Genomic DNA, 25,658 nt, shown 5'->3' with positions numbered 1-25,658 from the left:
TCGACAAGGTAAAAATATAGTTTCAACGTTATCATTTTAATTCATTTGGTTAGATGATTATATTCAAATATTAATTTAAATAACATATATATGTGATATTTTAAATTATTTCAACATTATCAAATTGAAATGTTTCAATGGTTCCAAATCAACATTTTTCAGTTTCCTTGTTTTTGCTGTGGGAAATTCTGGCTTTTCATTCTGATTCAGAATGAAACAAATTTCAAAATGGCAGAATTTCCTGTGCAACTAAAATTTATTTTTCTGACCAGCTCTAGAATTGACTAAGAACACATATCTCTTGTATACCTGTATGTTTCTACCAGCCTATCATGGGAACAATGTTTTGAATTTATAGGCATATTAAAAATATATAGATCTTAAAGACAAAGAAATACACCAACTTAAGTAAACCTGTTTGGCTGACCCCTGGTGTTTGCTGAAGATTTATTGTGTTTGTCAATCTCATGATTATATTGCAAGTAATGTGATTGGTCCCTACTTCGGGCAGTCTCATGAAAAGATTCAGCTGGTCATGAGATTTTGGGGAAAACAGAAGCACAGACAGCAAGAGACCACCTGTACTGTAGGAGAAGCTGCACTAAATTGCAAATGGGGATTATGAGCTCTAGTCACAGCTCTTCCACTAATTGCTGTTAATATTTCTGTGCACTTCATAATGCTTATCATGAGTCAAGTTCTCAAACTGCTATCCTGGTGAGGGATAACTGTCATTCACCCAATTCATGGGTATGATAATTCAGAGTTTGCACAAAGTCACAAGAGCTGAGAATAAAATCCAGTTCCCTAATATAAATGAGCCAAGTCTCATCCACTTTGCCATGTGGCCTTTGAGAAGAAGCTTGGCAAATTAGGTGTTTTGGTAATACACACCAAAGCCTGATCTACACTAGAAAATTAGGTCGGCTTACCTACGTCACTCAGGGATGCGAAAAATCCACACCCGTGAGTGACATGGTTAAGCTGACCTAAGTCCCCAAGTAGACGGTGCTAGGCCAACAGAAGAATTCCTCTGTTGACCTAGCCACCACCTTGCAGGAAGGTGGATTAACTACACTGACAGGAGAACCCCTCCCACTGGTGTAGGTAGTGTCTACACTGAAGCACTGCAGTGGTACAGCTGTGCCACTGTAACATTTCAAGTGCAGAAAAGCCCTAGCATAGTGCAGCTCTGTGTCACCCCCTTTTAGTAGCTAGACCTTATAGAGAGGTTTCTGCTCTGCTACTGCTTCCGTGCTACGAGAGCTGGTTCTTTAGATAAAGTGGTACAGGTTCGTGCGTTTACATCCAGAAGGCTCAGGGTCAGACCCTACAGACAATCCAAATCTGGGCATTGTTTCGTTTGGTTATGTTGTCTGTAAGTAACAGACCACAAGTTGCTTCCACGCAGGAAGAGAAACCAGAAACCTGATGCCCAGAGTTCCAGTGCTGTCTCACAAACGTGTCTGTAACCCTCCGGGAATGTGTGTTTTTTCTCTCCCTGTAAGGCCTGTTCCAGATAAAAAATAACGGCATTATTTCTCCCCTCACCAGTTATTCATATATCTGAAGTGAAACAGATCTGTGCCATGGATATGAAGGTTGTGGGTTAAGACCTTGTCGATTAGCCATGTGGGGTGACAAATATATAGACATGCAACTTTGTATAAGAATCCTGGAATAATTTCATGATATTTTGGAGACTGACTCATGATTTTTGAACTTCTGGGGTCAGCACTACCAAAAGTTTAGTTAGTTTTTCTGTTAACTCCAAACAATTTTTTTACCTGCTATTGCTTTAGTTCTCTACTTTCCTTGCCAAAGCTCAATATTTCCCCCCTTGTTGTGCCATAGTAGCCCAACTAAAAGAGGAGAATTCCAGCATTCCCATCAACTCTAGACATGCAGGTAGGTCAAAAACCAAACCACAACGCTTTCAAAAATTACCCTGGGACAACACTCACTAAACACTCATTATCAACATGGTTTCCTAAATTATGCATGTTTTAAATCAGTACTGGACTTTATGCCAAACTTAACAATGCTGACATCCAACAGAGTTGGAATTTGTAAGACAAAACACTGGATTTTGATCTCCAAGACCAAACAAGTAGCTGTTTGCAATTCAGTTTTGGCTTGACTATCCCATAACCTCATTTAGTTTTGGTTGAACTGGTTCAAAAATATTTCAATACTAAAAGATCATAGGGATATACTTTTACCTGCAGGTGTTCTAGTACTCACCACATTTAGTAGTTCCCATGACAAACAGAACCTAAGCATATTTTAAAATATATTAACACTTATAATATAACACCTTTTTAATCCCAAAGTGCTTTGGAAACTATATACATACAGCACTTCTGGAATGTAATCCACTCCAGAATGGATGACAGGTAGGTGGACAACCAATGTACTGCACACTACAATGGAGGAAGGGGAAATTTTAGCCAGGAAATCCAAAGCAAACTGCTACTCACATGAAGAATACCATATGATCTTTGATTCAAAATAGAACAGACAGGCCCTTGGTTTTCAAGGTCTAATCTGAATGCCCCCAACCAGGAAACCATGGAATTGAAATGATCTGCCCAAGAAGAATGAAGGGCAAAGTTGAATCTGTGGGGATTTGAATTTGTAGGTACAAGAAAGCATAGACACTTGAAAGCTGATGTTTAGACCTCAAGCTATCCCTTCCCAATTGATCTCATGGGACAAAATAGAAGAGTTGATACTTGTGTAGGCGAGAAAGTGAGTAATTTTTCACCATCCATTTATAATCACTTCCTGTGAAGCACAGCTACTTTCCCTGTGTGGTGCTTGGGATGTGCTCCTCCATAATAGCCGCAGTTAGAAGAGGGTCCAGTAGTTCACTTGTGGATATAGGTTTTAAGGAATCCTAAGGTGTTCAGAATCTACAGTAATACAGGCTATCTATGCACCAATATAGACAATGTTTTAATCCTGAATAAGAACAACATGATTTGCCGCATTTTGATTCAGATGCAAGCTCTGCAAACTCTAGGGCACAACATCTCTGGCCCAACCCTAGCTCACATGGTATGTTTGATGAGGATGAAATAATGATTCTCCAAGTTCTGAAGCAATGGCATTCAGAATGTGTGCACTTGTTACACATTATACTTTTGGTATTTTACATTGTAATCTTAGAGCATCTAAACCTAAAAGTCAAAAATAGCTGACAGGTTTCAGAGTAGCAGCCGTGTTAGTCTGTATCTGCAAAAAGAAAAGGAGTGGCACCTTAGGAGTGGCACCTTAGAGACTAACAAATTTATTTGAGCATGAGCTTTTGTGAGCTACACAGCTCACTTCGAAGTGAGCTGTGTAGCTCACGAAAGCTTATGCTCAAATAAATTTGTTAGTAAACTGATGCGAGACCAAAGGGCAATGAAGTAGCTCAACAAAGCTTGAGCAATTTCTCAACAAAAGGACAAGTGGAGAGCATTGTATTATATTTAGGTACTGAATACCCAACTGTGCATTGACAAACAACAGATGTCACAAATCATAGAATTTAAGGCCAGAGGGGACCTCTAGATCATCTAGTCTGACCTCCTGTATATCACAGGCCACCACCACCACCCAGCCACCCACACACTAAACTCAACAATTGCAATTGGACCAAAGTATTACAGCCTTTGGGAGACTAAACAATTGTGTGCCACTGGTAGACAACAGAAGGGACTGAGGTGTACCAATACCAGTGGCAGGGGACTGATTAAGTGAGATATACCCAGATAATTTTAGCAAGTGAGCAGCACCCCATACCGCAGAGGAAGGCAAAAAAACCAACCACCCTAAGGTTTACTGCTTTCTCAGGTGATCCTGAGCATTAAAGCATTTTGGGGGTAAGAGGGGGCCTAGGGGAGATATTGCAGCTATCAAGGATCCACCTGGGAATTCCGTACAAGACAACATTCTCTTAACTTGGATTTAAAACTAAACCATGCCTCAGCCCTTTACAGACCTGAAGGTCTTTTCAAAAATGTACAGGGAGTGCCATCTACAGGCCAAAACAATATTGAGACAAATTCTCTCATTCCAGCAAAGTGGTGGGTAAATCTAAACCAGTGGTTCTCAACCAGGGATCCATGAACAGCTTTCAGGGGGACTGCCAAGGAGAGCCAGCATTAGACTCTCTGGAGCCCAGGGCAGAAAGCCAAAGCCCCACTACATGGGGCTGAAGCCCAGGGCCCTGAGCTCCGCCACCCGGAGCTGAAGCCGAAGCAATGTAGCTTCGCGGGGTGCCCTATGGTGTGGGGCCCCAGGCAATTGCCCAGCTTGATACCCCCTAACATGGACCCTGACTTTTATATGTAGAAAACCAGTTATTGTGGCACAGGTGGGCCGTGGAGTTTTTATAGCATGTTGGGGGGGACTCAGAAAGAAAAAAGTTAAGAACCCCTGACCTAAACAACATGGGATCAGATTGCCCACACCTGCAAAAGAGCCTACTCAGAAAAGTTTCTCTTGAAAAATTAGCTTCAGATCATTCAAAACCTGTATATCCCCTGAGACTGTGGAGATTTTGGGGGAGATCTTAAATAGAGGTCATTTGCCTCCATACTGTCTGTCAGCCCTCCCCTGTAATTAACAATCAGCATGAATCCAGGCAAGCTGTTTCAACAGGGCTTCTGCCAGGAGATGCCCATAGTACCCTATGTGAAGGAAGATTTCACAGCATGCCGAGGGCTCTGCCTAGAAGTTAATAAGCCTGAGGCCGTTATTAACTTCTAAGCAGATTTCTTGGAGTGTTGGCAGGAGGGACAGTGCACTACATTCTCCCTCTTCGTATGTGGAATCTGGGGAGCTTTTTGTAGGGGGCAGTTCAAAGCCAACAGAGCTGCAGTAGTGGCTGATCTCGTCCTTCCATACAGACATGAACGGATCAAGGGAGCACGATCCAGTCTATAGTATTTTCTCATTCAATTCTGGAAGAAAAATATTCAGTGCTATTCTATATTGAAGTACCTGGTGGGGAAAGATAGGCTTGTAGATTCTAAAATCGGACCTTATTTGTATTTACATAATGTATAACATTTGGGGAATTGGCTGAACTGTGATTCTCATATGCACCCATAAAAGATACTCTAGGCCCCCAAAGAGGCTTCTGTGCTTATTTGTCATTCCAGGTAGTACTGCATCAGCTGTATTTCCTCGGATGATATCTTGATAACAACTAATCATTTGTGTCTGATTCTTTCATTTTATTACTGGCTGGTGCTGTAAGAGCAGCTTTTTCAGGAGTGACAAGCCATAGGCTAGTGTTATCTGGCTGAGAAATAGCCAAAGACCTCAGATTTGCACGAGATATGAAAAAGGCCTATAAAATGCACAAGAAAAGCCTGGGTTCTGGATGGTGCAGACGGCCCACTCAGAGCTCCAGCGATTTTGTCCATCTTCATTTTATAGGCCATCCTTACATTTCATCCAGAATAATTACAATAAGAAAAATCTCCAAATTTTACAAGAGACAGGTATCTTCATACAATGCACAGTTAACCTGTGAAAATGGTTGTCATGGGATGTCATGAAGGCCAAAACTATAAGTGGGTTAAACAAAGAATTAGATAATTCATGGACAATAAGTCCAACAAAGGCTGTTAACCAAGATGGTCAAGGACACATCCCTATGCTCTGGGCATCCCTAAATCTCCAACTGCCAGAAGCTGGGACTGGAAAACAGGAGATGGATCACTTAAAATTGCCCTGTTCTGTTCATTGTCTCTGAAGCATGGGGCACTGGCCACTGTCAGAAGACAGGATACAGGGCTAGATGGGCCATTGGTCTAACCCAGTATGACCGTTCTTATGTTCTTACGTGTCCATGATAAACACTATCCAAACAGTACCTACATGAGAAGGGGTCCACAAATTAGCTCTGCCACACCCATAATGCATTATTCATTAAATCACTGGTGTTTTTCAAGTATACCTGTGTACAGCAAACTTATTAATCAGATGTATGTACATAAGAAGAATCTCCACATTGCCAGGACAGTATGTACCATGTCTTATTGTAGTGCCCTTGCAGATCAGTCAGGTTATAGGGTCTCTGTCTAGGGGTATGTCTACACTGCACAGTTCATCCATTGTACTTATGCAAGTTTTAACCTTAATCTCCCCCTTTCTGTCTGCACAGCAAAACCTTTTACCCAGGTCTGGAAGTGCTTTAAGACCTGGCTAGCTTACCTAGCTAGGGGTTAGAACCCAGGCTACTCTAACTCACACTGGAATCCACCCACTTTGCAGTGAAGATGCAGGCTAAATCACTCAAGTGCTGATAATTCTCCAGTGCCCTTCGACGATTCTGCACCTCACCCACCCTGCAAAGGGCAGACAAGTTCTCCCATAACTGACAACTGACTGGGAAAGATTCCTAGAGCATCTCAGCACAAAGAACCATGGGATATGCCCCCAGACACACACGGCTGAGTGCAGAATCAGTGAGGACAGTGTAACTCCAGTAGGATTTAGAAGTGGGGATGCTCACACCTGGGGTAGACTAACCAGGGTGATCAGACCCAGGTGCCAATCACCCAGGTAAACTGTGCAGTGTAGACATAGTCTACTCTGAAACATTGCTATCCCAGAAACACAAATATTATTAACATGCAGTTTAGCAGCATTCAAAAGCATGAACTAATTACCTACCACTGAAAACATCAAAGAAACTTGTAGAGAAACTCCAGTCTGATTCTTAAAGCCAAATGCCTACTATCAGTATGAGCCAGAGGCAAACACATCAGCACCAACAGAAAACAGATTTTGGAGAGTAAATGTTTATCCATAAGGCAGAATGAATGCCTGGAAATCACTAAACCGAAATACCACTGCATGCGCCTTCAGTCTCTTAGGCCACGGTATGCATATACTGCACTTTTTCACCCTGAGTTACTTGATTGCCAATTAACTCAATCTTTGCAAAGGGATAATGTGGACATTCCTCAATCCTTCATCCCAGGATAGAAACATTTTTTGCTTTAACCTGGGGCTCAGCCAGGAACAAATCATATGGGATCATCCACACTAGCCTTTACAAAGCTGTTAAGCATCTTGAGTTAACTGGTAATTAATTCACTTGAGGGGGAAAAAAATCATTCTAATGAAGACAAACTCTAAAGGGTTAAGTCCCAAATCCAAAGGGAAGGGATGGGGGGGAATAAAAGAATAAATCATGAATACAGTGAAAAGAAGGAAGATTTATTCCCAAACCACAAAATCTACCTCATGAGACATTTCTTCAGAAGAATCCCAGGTGTGATAAATTTATAGTCTTTCCTCTTTATTCTTCCTATTACTCTTTCCAAAGCAGAGAGTATTGTGTTTTCAAGTCTTTGACCTTGGATAAAGCGTGGGATTCCTTTCACTTTCCCCCTCAACATACATCCCCATGCCCCATTTGCCAACACTGCATTCCAATGTCATAGTTCAGACAGACCTCATAAATTAGTAACAATATTCTCATGTAAATCTACCAGAAGAAGGGCCCAGATCCTATTCCCATTGAAGTTAATGGGAATTTTGCAAGGCCAACCATTTCTAAGTGGGAGGCAACACAGCTTAGAATCTAAAGCACAAGACTCAAAGTCATTAGAGTTCAGAGTCCGCCAGGCTGAGCAACCAATTACCACTGAGATGAGCTACCAATTGAGTAACATTTTGATCATGCCCCCAAAGACAACGTAATTGTAGGCTGTCAATGCAAAGGCTTCAGCTCGTGAGAAAAGGAGGTACCATTGTAGTCCTTCACTGTACAGTTCTGGTGTGACCACTTCTGGAATACTGCATTCATATCTGAGCATCTGTATTACCAGAAAGATATTGACAAACTGGAGAGAGTTCAGAGAAAGACAATAATAAAAGATTAGGGGGCTGAAAGGACTGACTAATAAAAAAGCCCAGTGGAGTTAAATATGTACAACATGACTAAGAGACAATTAAGAGGAGACATGATAACAGCTACAAATATATGAAGTCTGTAAATGCCAAGGAAGGCGATAAATTAATTATGACAGTAAAAGGGGCATAAACAAGAGAAATGGAAAGAAATTACAAAAGGGAAATCATAAACTGAACGTCAAGAAGAACTTCCAGACAGTGACCTCCAGCAGGCTGAGAAACAGTCTCCATATGGATATGCGTAAGCCCTATTGCTTGGGACATCTAAAATTGAACCAGGAAAACACCTGAAAAAGATGGCCAAGGGTTGCACTTGATGATACTTTCTTCATACTTCTATGATAGATCAGGGACCATCTGAGGGGCAATAAGTCTTGTGCCCATCATGTAAGCAAAGTAAAATCTATCTATGATCTATGTAAAATCTAATTTACCGAGAGCACCTTTCCATCTAGAATGCCCTGAGACTGGAGCACCTGACTCAAAGACCATCAGCAACCAAGGCTGAGATAAACTTTACGTACAAAAGTCTGCATTACTCTGTTTATGAGGAACTTAGAGCAAAATGTGATTAGTGATAAAAAGTTTGCATTCTGGTATATATTTTAAGTGTTTTTAATAAAGGGAAGCCATACAGCGTCATCCCAATAGATTAGTGTAGTTTGTCTAAGAAAAGGCTAAGAATTGACTACAAGTACCTATATGGGGAAGAGATTTCTAATATACATCTCTTTAGCCTAGCAGAAAAAAGGCATACTACGATCCAATGGCTGGAAGGTGAGGCGACATAAATTCAGACTAGGCATAGGGTAGAAATTTTTTAACAGTGATAGTAATTAATCATTAGAAGAACTTACCTAGAAATATGGTAAATTCTCCATCACACTAAGTCTTTGAAGTAAGACTTGATGTCTTTCCAAACTATATACCATATTTCAAACAGAAGTTATAGGCTTGATGCAGAAATTACAGGATGAGGTTCTATGGCCTGTGTTAAGCAGAAGGTCCGACTAGATGAGCATAATGGTCCCTTCTGGCCTTAAAATCTATTTATCTACTCACAATAAGTGGATAATATTTCTCATCATTGCAACCACATCAGCTTCTCCTCTGTTCCTTCATTGGCTGCCTCTCCAATTCTACTTCACATTCAAGTGCCCCATCATTAACTCCAAGGCCTGCATTACTCTTTCCCCATCGATAGTTCTCATCTCTTGCTTCTCTTCTGTTTCCCATGATCTGCTCTCCTTATTTCACCCTTCTTTTCTCACTCAAAATTGCGTCATTTTCATGTTCCCTTTATGCTGCCTCCCATTTCATGTGTGTCAGGAATCCTCTCCCATCAAAACCACTGCTGTGAAGAAATCTTCCAGTTTTGCTCTCAAGCCAACCTTTCATTTTGAACTGTTCATCTGTGGGTGATAGATCTTAAACTTTGCAGGGTAGGATCCTTGTCCATTTCATGTGTTTGAGAACAGTTACAGAGCTCTATAAATAACAACACTTGTTCTTAGGAGTCTATGAAAGGAAAACAAAATCAGCATGAAGGCGCAAATTGTGCATATAACCCAGATTTTCAGCCTCTTACCTGTGCTACTTCTTCAAAATCATCATGTCTTTTCTGAAGGGCTCGTGCTCTGTGAAGAGACTTTCCCACTCCAGTGTGTTTACTAAGAAAGGCTTCCCCATGGTTTTCGATCCAGTCCAATACCTGGACACAAAAGAAGAACATCCAATTATCTATTATGTCTCTTTATCACACAGAATTTCTCAGTAAGTGGCTAAAATAGATGAAAAAATTATTTGTGTGTGTTTGCTGTAGAAAACACACTGGCATATGGCAGAGCCTAATCCAATCAGACAGAAGATAAAGTGTTTTTAGATGTTAGTGATAAATTACCATTATCGGAATGCCATTACCTGTTTATATGGCTTACAAATAACATGATCATTTGAGAGAGCATGAGTGTTTGCTTTTGAATAATTTAATTTGAGACTGTCTGAACTGCAGGGGTGGGAGGAAACGGGAAGTCTTTTACATCTGATATCTTCCACTTGTTATACATGTGATGTTTCACTCCATATTCTTTATGAAAATATGCTTATGATATGAATACGACATAACTGAGATATATTAATGCAAGATGGGTCTTGTAAGATATTATTGGAAAGCTTATGATTTCCTGAATGCGATTATTCAATTTGTATGCCTGTATCATTTCTGTATCCAAAGTTAGGAATATTGACTGTGTATCTGTATTTCAACTATGCTACTTTGTGTGATGCCTACTGCTAACACTTCAGGTACAACAATGGAAAAGCCATACAGGGCTGATGACCCATCTGCGAGGACAATGGACTGTGGAAAGGTTTGGCCTTCCTTGGGATGCTCCATACTGCCACTGACTCATGGATGCTGTGACACTACAGTCAGGTGGTCTTGTCACCTCATACTAAACATTACCCAGAACTTCTTGTAATTTTCCACTGGAAGGGAAAGGGGGTCAAATTTGGGGAACAAAGGATTCCCGTCTTATGTAAATCCTATGTAAGAGTGGGGAGGAAGGCAAATGGGACTCCTCCTCTTCATGTCCTGTCTGCTCAAGAAGAAAGACTGCTAAAGCCACCTGAAGTGAAGGCAGGGGCGGAGTCCAGACTAAGACAGGGGTACAATCTGAAAAGAAATATAACTGGAACTCTGAACCATAGAAACTTTGCAACCTGCCTAAAATAATATTTAGAGTAAGAAGTTACATTTCTGTAATTTTTCTTAAGTATATTGAGCTTAGCTTTCGTATTTTGCTTTATTTGGTCAGTAATCTGCTTTGTTCTGTCTGTTATCTCTTATATTCACTTAAAATTCACCTTTTGTAGTTAATAAACTTATTTCTTGTTTATAATATAACCCAGTTTAAGTAATTTCTAACCGGGGGTAGGGGGGGAAGAAGTTGTGCATATCTCCCTCCACATTGAGGGAGGGGGTGAATTTCATAAAACCTTTGGGTTTGTACCCCTTAAAGGGAGTGGGCACCAGAGTGTTGGGGCAAGCCCCTAAGGCTGAATGTTACCAGAGCTGATCTCTGTCTCTCTGTGCAGCTGGGTGTGGCCCTGCCTGTGTGCTTGGCTGGAAGAGACTTGTGAGCCTAACCCAGGAAGGCCAGATAAACGGGACCCAGGTTGGCAGAACAGGCTGACTCAGTGGCATCCCAGCACATTAGGTGACACCCCAAAGGGCCCAAACCTGCCACAATACACTCCCAGCATAAACTGAAACCTAGTGCTAGATGTGCAATGATTGACTTCACACAGACAGCAGACTTCAGCGTGCAAAATCTAAAACAAGTCCAAACACATGAGGGAAGGATACATTTAAATTGCTCAGGAGGAGGGGAGAGAGGGTTAGCAGGGCATCTAAAAAGGAAAGGTTAAGGTCCTTAGCTAAAAGCTGTAAAACACTGATGGGTATCAACTTTTCAAGTAACTTCAGATTTCAAGCTACCCACTGTAACTGAACCCTGCTGAAAGCAAAGTCACAAGTCTGATAATCTGAAGGTTTGGGGGATTTTCTTTCCAAAACAGTTCAGCTGTATCACTGTTGTCAGTCTGGACCTGCCTCTCACAATAATGCTAGTTTGGTTTCTCAACCTGCTGTCCATTAAGCCACCATCATTTGTACTAAAGCCAAGATTTTGGATGCCTCATGTAGACGTCCCATGCGTAGGGTCAGTTCATGCTAACCTGGGACCCCGCGGACCTGGCTCATGCTGATTGTAGCACACGTCTGCAAAGTCTAAGGCAGGGGTCTCCTAACTTTTTGAATCGCGCACCGGCACGCCACCGAAGAATCAGCACTGCTGCCGCTGTGCCAGTGGCACTCCTCCTGCCATGCACCCCCAGGGATGGTCTTGCGCACGCACCCCGCTCTGGAGACCACTGGTCTAAGATATATTGTGTGATCGTCTCCCTCCAGCTGCCCTCAAGCTCCTAGGTCATGCAAGCAGTCGGGAGATAGGGGTTGTTCAGATCCACTAGGGGTAAGAAATGGAGAAAGTAAATAAGGAATGTGTCCCGCACTGGTGATTCTGTGTCACAGTGTGTGCAGGGATTCAGGATCTCATCCGTCAAGTAAGGTGACCTGTACTGTTTGCAGGTGGGGTTTTCCTTCAGCTCCCATTGAAGTCAATGGAGAACTGAATAGTAGCTGGAGGTTTCCTGCTAACCAAGAAAGGTTGGCGCCTGTATTATGATAAAGGGTAAGACCACCCTGATTTCCCTAGAGATAAAATTATCATCACCATAGAGCTCTGCCAGCACAAAGTGGCTCCTACTTTCATACTTCACATGATGTGTCACTGGAGCATAAGCAGAGAACATCACATTAGCAGGGCCCCAGACATGTAGGCGTGGGGGTAGGGAGGGAAATTGCAACGGCAAGTTTATCAGCATTGTCTAGATAGACCACTGTGGCTTTTTAATACCACTCCATGCATGAGCAGGGATTCCTAGAGCCCAAGACAGAAGATACTGGCTGAGTGTAGAAGCCATTTGGCAAGTGTGGCTCTGGTGAAAGCAGCTGTTGCTGATTAAACTGAGATAACTGAAAAAATGAAAAAATGGAAGAAGGTGTGACTTTTATTCAGGCAAATGGAGTCATTTCATGATGTAGCTGTATAGGATCTAAAACACCTGGACTTTCAGATTTTCCTTCCATTATATATTCTAAATGCCTCTTTATAATGAGATCCTCTACAGCTGCAGTTTTTTATATATTGTCATTTTTCCTTTCTTCTTCCACTGATGGCAAGAACACTGTAATAATAATATTTAGAAATTTACATAGTAGTTTTCATCTACAGAGTTCAAAGCACTTCAAAAAAGTGGGTATTGAAGCACCCTACCTCCTGCTGAGACAATGTATAGTTGTCACAAATGTCATTTTGTGGATTAACTAGTAGCACATGGGATTTTGGAAACAAAATTCCTATCCATGTTTTTTCTTTTATGATCTACTCTGTTCCCATTTGCCTACATTATAGAACCTAACATATTCCTTTAATGATATGACAGCAACATAACACCTGGCCTGCTAAGAGCTTTTCTATGATATGTCTTGTTTGCGTATAACTTGTAATAATAGTAATTATTGGAGGGTTGCCTGCTAGCATGGCTGTCATTATGACTCTATTAATACTTCCATTAACATCCCCTTCCCTTTTGTCAGGGGTTTGCAACTTGTTATTAAAATTGGATTAAGGCTAAATCATTACTTAGAAGATCTCAACCCATGAGGTCACAGTCTCTTTTTTTTAATAGAAAATTGTAAACTGTAAAAATGTTATTTCCAATAAACTCACAAATGGCTTCAATTTTTTGGGCAACTTATTCATATTTACGGCATTATATATTATATATAAATAGCATTTTTCATCCTGAAGCATTTTACACACTGTATTCAGAGGGGTTGCTTTAATCACTATTGAAATGTTTCTATTTCTGGTATGGGACACCTCCTTTTTTAAGACAACTCACATCAATAGTGTACAACAATTTAAGATAGGAAATGAAAAATACCACACCCACTTGGAACTGTAGGGGGAGTACGAGTAGGCAACATACTTTTACCTAATAGGGCCTGGCTACTGATACAAATCATGGTATTGCTACAAAAAGGGACATAGGATATTTAATCCATAACTAGTAACGGCAGTGGTTTTGCATCTCATCCACACAACACAGAGCTCCCTAATGCCATGCTGTGGCACTGGTTCAATAATAACTTACAGGGGAGGGTGCCATTTGCTGAATCACCATACCACTTCCTGCAACATTGGGAGGTTTCCTTTGAGGTCCCCTCTCTAAGTGCTGCCCTGGCCCAACACTACTTAGCTCATGAGATCAGATAAAATCACACCTCGGGATAATAAGGTTGTATGTCCGCTTCATAAATCAAAACAAGGTGAACAGTTCAGCTAAAACCTATTAATCATTCACTAACGATATACGCCTCAGTGCCTATTTGTCTGCTCCCCTCACAACTGTCTCCATACTTTTTTCTATGCTGCCTCTGTGCCTGGAATGCCCTTCCTAAACAGATTCACTAGGCACCTTCCCTTCATGAAGCATCTGATACAATTTCTTCCTTAAGACCTATTTCTACCATAATGGCCACAAGAAATGAGTCAAATAAGATTTCTATTTAAAACATAATGACTTGCTCAGTCACACTTGTGTGGCCCTGTTCTACATCAACCAAAGTCTATCTATTTAAGGTACTTATCTGGCCCCCTTACCATCGTACCTAAATGCCTCGCAATCTTTAATATATGTATCCTCACAACAACCCTGTGAAGTACGGAAGTGCAATTATCCCCCATTTTACAGATGGAGAACTGAAGTACAGAAAGCCTAAGGCCAGATCCTCAAAGGTATTTAGGCACCTAACTCCCACTGAAATCAGTTAGGCCTACACAATGGCATAAGAGAGGAGTCAGAAGGAGGGTATGTCTCACTCCCGTATATGGGTGTGGAGCCTGAGTCACAATCTAATTATATATAAAGGGCAAAGTATTATTTATAAATACTAATATTAAGGGAGGACTGGATGATTTCAATGGGAGTTGGACACCTAAATACTTTTGAGGGTCTGGGTCTCAGCGACTTGCCCAAAGTCACAAAAGAAACCTGTGGCAGAGAAGGAAATTGAGCCTAGGTCTCCTGAGTTCTAGGCGAACATCCTAAGTACTGGGCCATCCTTTACTATTATTATTAATAAATAATACTTCACCCTTCTATATAATGCCTTCCATCTGATAAGCTCACAGCTGCTTACAAGCATGACAAGATTAAACCTACCACCAAGTCTGTGAGGTACAGGAAATATTATGCTCATTGTACAAAGGGGCAAACTGAGGCATGGGACAGTTGAGTAGTGGCCTTAGTTTATACATCAGAGGCCTAATTTCCAGCAGTGCTGAGCACTCACACTCCAACTGAAAACAGTAGGAGATGCAGATGCTCAGACTTCTGAGTATAAGGCCCCGAGTCTGCAGCAGATCCAGTTCTGTGACTTAGCCACAAGAACAACCTTGAAAGGTCATCACTCAAATAAAAACATCAGCATTTGTAAACATTTATCTGTCTGTGGTCTTGGAGAGACCACAGTTTTTCTTATGCCGAGAAAAGGAAACGACTCCAGAATCACCAATAGATAAGTACTGGTCAATGCTGATTTTTTAAATTGAGATCACAGTACTTATGACTGATTCTGTTGCTGAAAATACTTGTCAGGTTTATAGCTAAACAGCAAAATTACAATGATTTAGTTCAAATAATTTAATTATTCCTTCGAAATATACACGACTTTTTGTATATTTTGAGAGTGCTGTCAAAAAGTGCAGAGTTGAACATTTAGTCCAGTTTATGTTTTTGATTTTATAATTGTCCTCCATATTCCAAATATATTTTTAAATCACTAAGAAAAATATTACATGCCATGAATCATAATAATGATGACAACATCCTGTAACTGGTCACCTCATCTGAGACTGTCAGGGCCATAATTTGAAACATGACGTAATTATTTAATCCCAAAATGTTTCTTTAATGATCTCTTCCCAGTGAGGATTACTATGATATTTGATCTAGATATCAAGCTCTTCAGGCCAGGAACTCTCGCTGACTAGGTGTTTGTGCAGCACCTGACACAATGGTGCCTGATCCAGATGTGGATACTACTGCAATAATAATACTAAAGAACCACAATGCTGATGCACATTTTATGAAGCCACAGAGGTTTCCAATACAGACTGCTGGGTTATCCTGGAGGCTCAACTCAGACTTCAGAATGCCCGTTAGAAAATACTTGTTGCATTAGTGAAAGTCTAGTTGGATTCTCACTTTAGGCACAGGCCTGAGTAGCGGGCAGAGTGTAAGGGGCACTGCCTAGGAAGCACTGTGATTCATACACACACCTGGGAGTCAGAATGCTGCCTCCCCTGCTTCCTCCTTGCTCGTGGTGTAGTACATTAGGGTACTGATTTCCCAGTAGTCTATCCCAGCAGCAATTTACAACAGCCCACCACTCATGTTGGCACAGCTTCTCTGGTTAGCAAGGAAAGTGGTAGAGCCAAGGTTCCTTTGTTCCCTCGCTCCTTCCCTAAGCACCTGCACAATGGAAGGGAATAAGAGGGTATCCCTGCTTATCCCTACATGCCCAGACTCAGGGCCCAGGTGGCCTACAAAAGAGCATAAGCGAGGCATGAAAGGTGTCTGGTGTCCTTTCATGGGTGCAGCCTCTGAGTCACAATCTAATCTGTATACATTTAATATTCATATTAAACAGGGCTCAGACGCACTGTTTGTTAGGAATCAGTGTTAGGATGTTAACAGCAGGAGAGCATAAACCATACAAAAGCATCACTTCTGAGGACAGCTGTACCCTTTGGCAGAAATGTGGCAGGGGGAGGAAGGAAGAGACACACACACACACACAAATAATAGAAGACACCACTCTCAAAAGATGATTTTTAACATTGCCCTTATTTTAAAGGAGAAAAAAAGGAGTATAATTTTCATTTGTTTTCTACACAAATCACATTCTTTTTTTCTCTCCTGGCAAGCATTGATTATGCACTGAACAGAACAGAACGCCTTGGATCAGCCAGCAAACCCACGTCACCAATGAAATGAAACAAAACTACACTCAATGAACGGATGAAAACATTCTTGGGGCCTGATTCTCCTCTCACAGACTGCAGTATAAATATAGTGATATCAGTGGACTGCTCCTTATTTACACCAAGGCACATAATGTTAGCCAATACATTTATGTTAGTCATAGTATACACCACATGAACAGGTATTGTGTGTATGGCAACAATATAATATAAATTATATACATGGCCTTGGGAAGTTATATTAACTGAATGTATTAAGCTCTTCTCAGAATTCTGTTCACCCATGTCAAGTATCCCATAATACTCTGCAAAGCTGAAATCAGCTTTGGCCTTAGAAAATAGGAAGTCTGTCAAAGCTAAGATACAGGAATGGGGAGTCCTTGCACAGGATAGGATGTACCTCTGTGTTCAGCTGGTTTGGAGTGTAGCATCCAAAACAGAGATAAGAAAAGTACAGAACAAAACAACAATTTAAGGAACAGTTACGAATTGGTGGGCTGGATTTTAGTGACATGTAAAGAGTTTTGTAACTTGTAAAATCATACTATAAATACTACTAGCTGAAATGCATATCTTTGAGGCACACCTTCTGTGTAAGGTGAATATACGGTGACAATTCATTTCCTGGAATGAGGGTGTGTATATCTCCTTTTTGTAGTGTACTGCTTTGTCTTTAGACAATAAATATGGCTAAGTTCAGTCATTTGGTCTCTTGAGAATTTTTCGGAACAAACCAGAAATGTAATCAAACAAAGGGATATTGACTATCCTTTTTAGTCAATAATAAAATGGAAGGAGAAATAGATCTATCATATTTATCCTTGATATTAGGGCCAAACTGAGTCCTGTGGTAAGCGAGCAGAGCTCTGACTCAGGCTCCGCATCTCAGACACAAATATGTGAAGCTAAAAGGAAAAAGACTTGAGAAGGGCATAGGAGCCACCGACACACAATCAGATTCAGAGAGCTCCACTGTCACCCTAGATAAAGCAGAAGAGATGGGTAATCTGTTGATTTTTAAAAGCAGGAATTAGATGCACAGTGTTTTGTCAATAACGATGGGGTAATCTAGCTTCGCATTTGACAATGACCTACATTTAACAATGTTTAGTTTCTCCTAAATGGAATGACCCACTGAGGAAGCGACTTGACTGTGGCAATCATCTGGTTTGGGGCTTAATCATTAATCTTTGCCAACTACAAGAGATACTGCTACAGTGATTCTAGAACCAGGCTACCTTCAAATTGAAAATAAATGACACAATTTTACATTAAAAAAAATAAAGATCCAGATCTTAGATCTCAGGTACAAAGGTGAAAATCTGGAGTAATTCAATTGTGGTTGAATTAATCCAGTAGCAACTCCACTGGGGGTGGAATAATCCCAGAACAACTTCAGTGGCGTGCAGAGGATTCTAACATGTCGTGAGTGAGGTCCCGATTCAACCAGGTATTTAAGCACGTGCCTAACTTTAAGCACATCACTACCCTCATTGGCTTCAATGGGACAACTCACATATTTAAGTTAGGCATGTGATTAAATACCTTACTGAGTTAGGTTCAAAAAGCATAATTTGGTCCATAATGTAGACTTTAGTGCTTGCTCTACAAATATTTTAAGCCAACTACAGCTCCAGTGTAACTCCACAAGTTTTAGGGATGAATCTGGGCCTTTGATTTTCTATTTTTGTAAGATCTTCACCATCCCCAGTCACAAAGATCAAACTTTATTTTCTAAACAAAATCCCTTTCTGTAAACTGTTTTTCCTAATATTTGGGTAATTCCAAGACCTTGTGTATTTAAAATACTTAAAAAATTCTTCCTTTGATACCTGCACTTTTTGTAACTTTGACGCATATTATACTAGCTCAATGGTTCTTGTTCCAGAATATATTTTCCTCGGTATTTTGCATTCAATGTTTATTATAAATGTTTTATTTTGCTTAACAGTGGCAAAACTTGATCTGTTCTGTCAAAGCCTTTCAAAATTTACACAACCCGAGATAACAATACTGACTGGTTGGGTTGAACTTTACAGATGCAACAAACAGCTTGTGAAATCTTTTGCCAGAAGATAAATACTTCATCATCTTAAAGTACAAGGGATTGGGAACTACAAAAAGTGTGTGTTTGTGTGTATGTAACACAAGGCTCAAAGTTTGTGTGGTTTTTTTGGAGGGGGGCCACTCCTAGAAGCCACTGTCCTCTGGGGGAGGTAGAAAGAGAAAGGGAGGGTCTCTAGGTGGCAGCCTGGCCCTGTATAAGTTGGGACAGGCAGCTAGATCTATAGCCAAACATCAGGCCCTGAGGGGGATATGATGTTACTGATGGTACCAATGAAGACAGAACAATTAAGAAACAGAACAGAAAAAAAAATCAAGGAGGTTTAATAAATCCTAATCCTGTTTAATGACCAATAATGCAATCCAAGTCCAATTTAATTAAAATAAAGTTCCTTTTGTTGTATGAAAGACCTTTGCTGGAAATAGATTTCTTTTCTCATCTATCCCTGGTTTTGCCACAGCAGGATAATGTCAAGTAAAGGTCTAGTTGAGAAAATACATCTAAACACAAAGGAATTTATCCTCTGGCTTTTCCTGCCTTTATTAATGACTTAGAATAGAACCAAAAACAAAACTAAGCTAATCTCACTGATTGTCTTTATCAAAGGGTAATAACTAAGAGCATTTTTATTTTGTTTCCAACCTTTTGTTTTATTTTAAAAGAGGCAGTGAACCAGATTCTGATCTAATTTACAATGGTTTAAAACAGGAGTATTTTCATTTACTTGTTGAAGATTTACACCAGGATAAATGAGTTCAGAATTTGGTCCACTGAATACAGATCCTGAACCATCTCCCATTAAAATCAATAGCAAAACTCATATGAGGCAGGACTGAGCCCCCAGTGTTCATCAGAGGTACCCCAATGGCAGCTTTGGAGACTGAAGTCCTCTATCCAACAGAACAGGGGTAGCACAGGCTGAAGCAGTGCAAGCTTCCCCTCTACCACACCCAGTTGCAGTTGCCAATTTGTGAGCAAATTTAGTTCTCATGAAAGTGAGTTACAAATAGCACAAGCTAATGTAGACAAGTGGACCGTTAATGAACAGACAATTGGTTTCAGTAGGGATTTATCTCTGTTATAAAAATAAAGGAAAGGGTAACCACCTTTCTGTATACAGTGCTATAAAATCCCTCCTGGCCACAGGCAGAAACCTTTCACTTGTAAAGGGTTAAGAAGCTAAGATAACCTCGCTGGCACCTGACCAAAATGACCAATGAGGGGACAAGATACTTTCAAAGCTAGAGTGTGTGTGGGGGGGTGGGGCGGGAAGGGTCTGTCTGTGTGATGCTTTTGCTGGGAACAGATCAGGAATGCAGCCTTACAACTGTTAGTTAGTAAGTAATCTAGCTAGAAATGCGTTAGATTTCCTTTTGTTTAATGGCTGGTAAAATAGCTGTGCTGAATGGAATGTATATTCCTGTTTTTGTGTCTTTTTGTAACTTAAGTTTTGCCTAGAGGGATTCTCTATGTTTTGAATCTGATTACCCTGTAAGGTATTTACCATCCTGATTTTACAGAGGTGATTCTCTTACTTTTTCTTTAATTAAAATTCTTCTTTTAAGAACCTGATTGATTTTTCATTGTTCTTAAGATCCAGGGGTTTGGGTCTGTGTTCACCTGTGCAAGTTGGTGAGGATTTTTATCAAGCCTTCCCCAGGAAAGGGGGTGTAGGGCTTGGGGGAATATTTTGGGGGAAGACATCTCCAAGTGGGCTCTTTCCCTGTTCTCTGTTTAACACACTTGGTGGTGGCAGCGTAGGGTTCAAGGACAAGGCAAAGTTTGTACCTTGGGGAAGCTTTTAGCCTAAGCCGGTAAGAACAAGCTTAGGGGGTCTTTCATGCAGGTCCCCACATCTGTACCCTAGAGTTCAGAGTGGGGAAGGAACCTTGACAATCTCATTTTCTCTAGTGACCAGAAATCAATGGAATTTAGGTGCCTAAATACCTTTGAGAATCTGGCACTGATCCAAAGGTAAAAGGTTAATGTTCTAAACAGTCATGTTCCCTACTCCTGCCCTATTTATTTGTGGGCACTTCCATGGCACTCACAATCAAAGTACTGGAATATCTCACAAAAATTAACTGATTTGTTCCTTAATATCCTATACAGAATTTTAATTAGCCACCTACATTTAAATTAGCCATCTCTGCAATATGACTGTTCTTTGTTCAGCACTCTGTGCACCCATTTGTGACATTAGCAGTCTGGACCTTTGGAAGGGGCTGATATAATTAAAGGAAATAATTATATTAAAATGCTGGTAAAACATCAATTTCTCCTTTTAAAAAAGAGCCATAACCTGCTTTAAAACAAACACTGAAACCCAGAAAAAATAAACACCCAATCTCTGTATTAAAAAGCACAAAATACAGCTGCTCAGAGTCAGTGACAAACAATTACCTAGCAATCCACATGACTTCTGCCTAATTAGAAAATAATAGGCTTGCCAATACTGGATCCAATATTGCTAAAGATCAGTTCTTAGTTCCATCTCAAAGAAAAAGTCAGCCAATCATCCTTTTCTATATTTAAATATACGGGGCCAAATCATTGAAGTCAGGGGAAGTACTTCATTTACACCAGCTGGAGATCTGCCCTGATGTACTTCGGTATAACAAAACTGGCTGGCTGACAATTTTTGGAGGTGGAACTAAGTCAGTGGAGCTATACTAATTAAACACCAGCTGAGGATTAGACCCATAATTATGATCTTTGATATTTCTCCAGCCTTCTCTAAACCTTACTGGTGGACGCGTTCTTTCTACTTATTCATTCAAAATGAATTATATTACCATTATCTCCCCTAAAACATAAAACTGTGGGGTGCCCTCAGTTGTCATCCCTAGGACACAGAGATGAGTTCTTGTGATGTAATACTAACAAATGTTCCACAGGGACTATTAGCTTCATTAACTATTAACTTCATTGAAACGTACGTAAGCGAGGAAAGGAAAGCAAATACCCGACAAAATGAAGTTGCTAGTAAGACTGAAGACAGGAAAGCAGAGCCTGTGAGGCATCATCCCTTTCCTCTTGAGATGGTGCTTCTCCACATGAATGGAAGACGCTGTCTTTAGGAGAGAAGTGGCTGGCTGGAGTAGGAGAAACCCAGAGGTGGCTGCTTTACATCATATTACCCCCTCAGAAACTGACACATTAAAAAAAAAAATCCACCTGCAATTAACACCATTCTATAGCTTCTCACAGAGGGGGATGCTGCACAATCAGCGGAAGCAATGCTTCTGAGCTTCTGTCATATTCCCAAGGGGAAAAGTAAAGGAGCAGCACGGAGGGAGGGCCATGACCACTACTAACCCAATTCCCTGAAGTGGATGCTGTCAGAAACTGTGATGGGGATGGTCAGGCTTACTGCTTGGATCCATAGCAGTCAGGCCTATCACTCAAAGCCAGGGGGTCACAGCTGGAAGCAGGAGTCCAAAGCAGGGTTGGAACAAGGCTGGAGTAAGAGCAAGACTAGAATGGGACTAGAAACAGGTATTGAACAATAGTATGGCTGTAACAGGCCTAGGGAGAAGGCTGGAGCAGGCTAAGGCTTGTGGAATCTGTTGCTACTATCAGACACAGGAGCGTTCCAAGCCATGAAGTGATTTTGAGCAGACTGAGCTGCTGTTTCTTCTGAGAGGCTTAGATACCTGCTTTGAGAGTCTCAGACCAACTCCTGGCCTGTGGATTGGCTGGAACCTAGCACAGAAATGACTCATCAATGCAGGTGGCTAAATCAGGCTCTAGTTCAAGGATGAATCATCATCACCTTACATGAACCCCATCCCGATGATGCTTTCCCAGCATCCTGGCACCCAACTTTTCAGGATTCAATTAATTGAATTCTCAAAGGGGGCCGGGTGCATATATGTTACCAGCTGGTTCCCATGAACGGTTGGCTGAGTCAGACTCTTCCTCGTTCACAAAGTACATTAGTTGTCCTCAGAGAATGCAGAGTCCAGGATCTGTCTCACCATGTATTCTTCCTGCCCCTGAACCACGATGGGGGTGGATGTGCTTGTGTTGTCCAGGAAAGACATTATTCACATATTTATTTAACAAGGAAACATGGAATATTGGATGTATCTTCATGGTACAGGGTAGCTAGAGTTTGAAGATCACTGGCTTAATCTGTTGAATGATCCAAAATGGGCCACGGTAATGGTGGTCTAGTTTCCGGGAGGGTCGAGAGATATCCAAGCGTTGAGCTGAGAGCCATACCCTGTCTCTGACTACCATGGGAGGATGGTCCTATTGATAAAGGTCAGCATATTGTTTGTAGCCCTACCTGGCTGAGTTTAAGTGTGATTTTAATTCCTTTTGAATGTGGTGGAGGTGTTGAACAAAATCAGAGGCCACAGAGACACAGAAGGTTGGTTGTACAGATCAGTGAAATTGCGGGGGAAGCCATAACTGGAATAGAAAAGACTTTGGTGAGTTGATCTGCGATGTGAGTTATTGTAAGCAAATTTGATGAAAGGTAAAAGTCGGAACACCAGTCATCTTAATGGTAGTTGATGAAGCAATGGAGATATTGTTCTAGAATCTGGTTTACCCATTCTGAATGTCCATCCATCTGGAAGTGGTAAGCAGAGGAAATGAGTAGGGTGACTTCCAGGAATTTTAACATTTTTTTCCAAAAGGGGGAGACAAATTGTGGCCCATGATCAGATGTAATGTCAGTTGGTAACCCATGGAGCTTGCAAATGTAGTCAAAAAATTAATGAGCCATCACTTCTGGCAAGGCGTAAAATGCACCATTTTGGAGAGGAGGTTAACAGTGACCTGTATAGCTGTGCAACCCTAAAAAGTGGGGCTATCAGTGATGAAGTCCATTGAGACAGATGCCTAAGGTTGGGGTAGGTTGAAAGCAGGATCAGGGCACCTCAAGGTTTTCCATGACGGGGAGGAGGTCTTCATCTGGCCACATGCCTCACAGGAAGCAATGTAAGATTTGATGGATGAGAACAGTTTTTGGCCACCAAAAATTGCAAGAGATTAGCTTCACAATACCCGCAGTGGCCTGCAGTGGGGAATCATGGCATAGCTGGAGTATGGCTAAATGGGGTGGACCACTGGAGACAAAAATGTGATCCTTAAACCTGAGTACCTAGTTTTTAACTGAGAAGTTTGGGTCAGAATTGGCTGACATACATGTCATTGCAAGTGGATCATTGGGCAGTGAGGAATTTAGAAGGCCAAAAGATAAGTGTTGGCCAGCACATTTACAAAATGGCAGGGCTTCAGTATAGGGGTAGGTTCAGGAGGGTTATCCCCCTTACCTAGGTGCTCACTCTTGCAGGATAGCACATCAGGTTTGCCATTTTGGGTTCCAGGACAGTAGGTCAGGGTGAAGTTTAATCTAGAAAAGAAGAGGGACCAATGTATCTGATGTTGACTGGAGGCTGTGGTGGTTTCTGATGATCTGTGAACATCTGGACTGGAAAGCATGTGCCTTCTAGACGGTGCTGCCATTTCTATAATACAGCCTTGATGACCAGTAACACCTTATCTTAGATTTTGTAATTTTGTTCCTCAGGTGTCAGTTTCCTAGAATAGAAAGCCCATGGGTGGAGGTCATTTGAGGGCTCATGTTACTAAGATAACACTGGCCCAATCACATAATCAGAGGCATCTGTTTCGACAACAAAGGGTTTCACTGGATGAGGGCAAAAGTAAACACTTTCCTCAGACGATCAAAAGCCAGTTAGGCTCCCAGTGTCCAGGCAAAAGTGGAGTTCTTCCATAGCAGCTGGGTAATAAGGAACATCACTTGTGAGAACCCTCATATGAATTGTCTATAGAAGCTGGCAACGCCTAGGAAGGTCTGGATATCCCGGATGCTCTTAGGTGCTGCCCAAGTCAAAAATATCACAGAGATTTTTTTGGGATCCATACTTATTCCACAGGGAGAGATGGTATAACCCAAGAATGCCACAGAGAAGCAATCAAATTCCCATTTCTCAGGCTTCCCATACACACCGTTTGCTCAAATACATTCAAGTACTAACTGGACATGCTGATCATGTAAAGTTTGGTTCTCTGAAAAAATAAGAATGTTATCTAGGTAGATTTTGATAAACTGGTCCAGAACATCCCTGAAGATATCATTAACCAAGTGCTGGAATGTGGCGGGGGCATTGCAGAAACCAAAAGGCATGACAAAGTATCAAAATATCCATACCGAGTGTGAAAAGTTAGTTTTCCATTCATTGCCTTCTCAGATGCGAACCAGGTTACTGGTATGTCAAGTTTAGTGACAATTTGAGCTGAGCCGGCCCTCTCCAGTAGTTCACGGATCAATGGAAAATGATATTTATTCTTGATTGGGATATTATAGACTCAGAGACTTTAAGGCCAAAAGATCATCTAGTCTGACCTCCTGCATAATGCAGGCCACAGAACCTCAACCCACCCACTCCTGTAACAGACCCATAATCTCTGGCAGAGTTACTTATCTTCAAATCATGATTTAAAGACTTCAAGTTACAAGAGGCTCCACCACCATTTACTCTAGTTTAATGTGTGCAAGTGATCCGTGCCCCATGCTGCAGAGGAAGACAAAACCCTCCCAAGGTTTCTGCTCATCTGACCATCGGCAAAATTCCTTCCTGACCCCAAATATTGTGATCAGTTGGACTCTCAGTATGTCGGCAAGACTCATCAACCAGACACCTAGGAAAGAATTCTCTGTAGGAACTCAGAGCTCTCCCTATCTAGTGTTCCATCTCCCGCTTTTGGGGATATTTGCTACTAGCAGTCACAGGTAGGCCACATGTCATTGTAGGTAGTCTCATCATAGTATTCCCTCCATAAACTTATGAAGGTCAGTCTTGAAGCAAGTTAGGTGTTTTGCTTCCACTGTTCCCCTTGGAAATCTGTTCCAGAATTTCACTCCTCTGACAATTAGAAACCTTCATCTAATTTCAAGCAACTTGTTCATCCTGAATTTATAGCCATTTGTTCTAATGTCAACACTGGCACTCAAC

General features: G+C 41.2%; 1 protein-coding gene across 6 annotated transcripts in view; it reads right to left on the bottom strand.

Moving 5' to 3' along the window:
* The window catches only part of KALRN (kalirin RhoGEF kinase), a 779,108-nt gene that overhangs the window by 337,319 nt on the left and 416,131 nt on the right, over window positions 1-25,658 (bottom strand). For all 6 annotated transcript variants that reach the window (XM_048869043.2, XM_048869046.2, XM_048869044.2 and 3 more), the window contains exon 10: window positions 9,512-9,634. In XM_048869043.2, coding sequence (XP_048725000.2) covers window positions 9,512-9,634 — 123 coding nt within the window. The remainder of the gene's footprint in view (window positions 1-9,511; window positions 9,635-25,658) is intronic.

Source organism: Caretta caretta, chromosome 11 (assembly GCF_965140235.1).
Source record: "Caretta caretta isolate rCarCar2 chromosome 11, rCarCar1.hap1, whole genome shotgun sequence".
NCBI classification, from domain to species: domain Eukaryota; kingdom Metazoa; phylum Chordata; order Testudines; family Cheloniidae; genus Caretta; species Caretta caretta.
The sequence above is the reverse complement of the archived record's forward strand: the minus strand, read 5'-3'. Positions and strand labels throughout refer to the sequence as shown.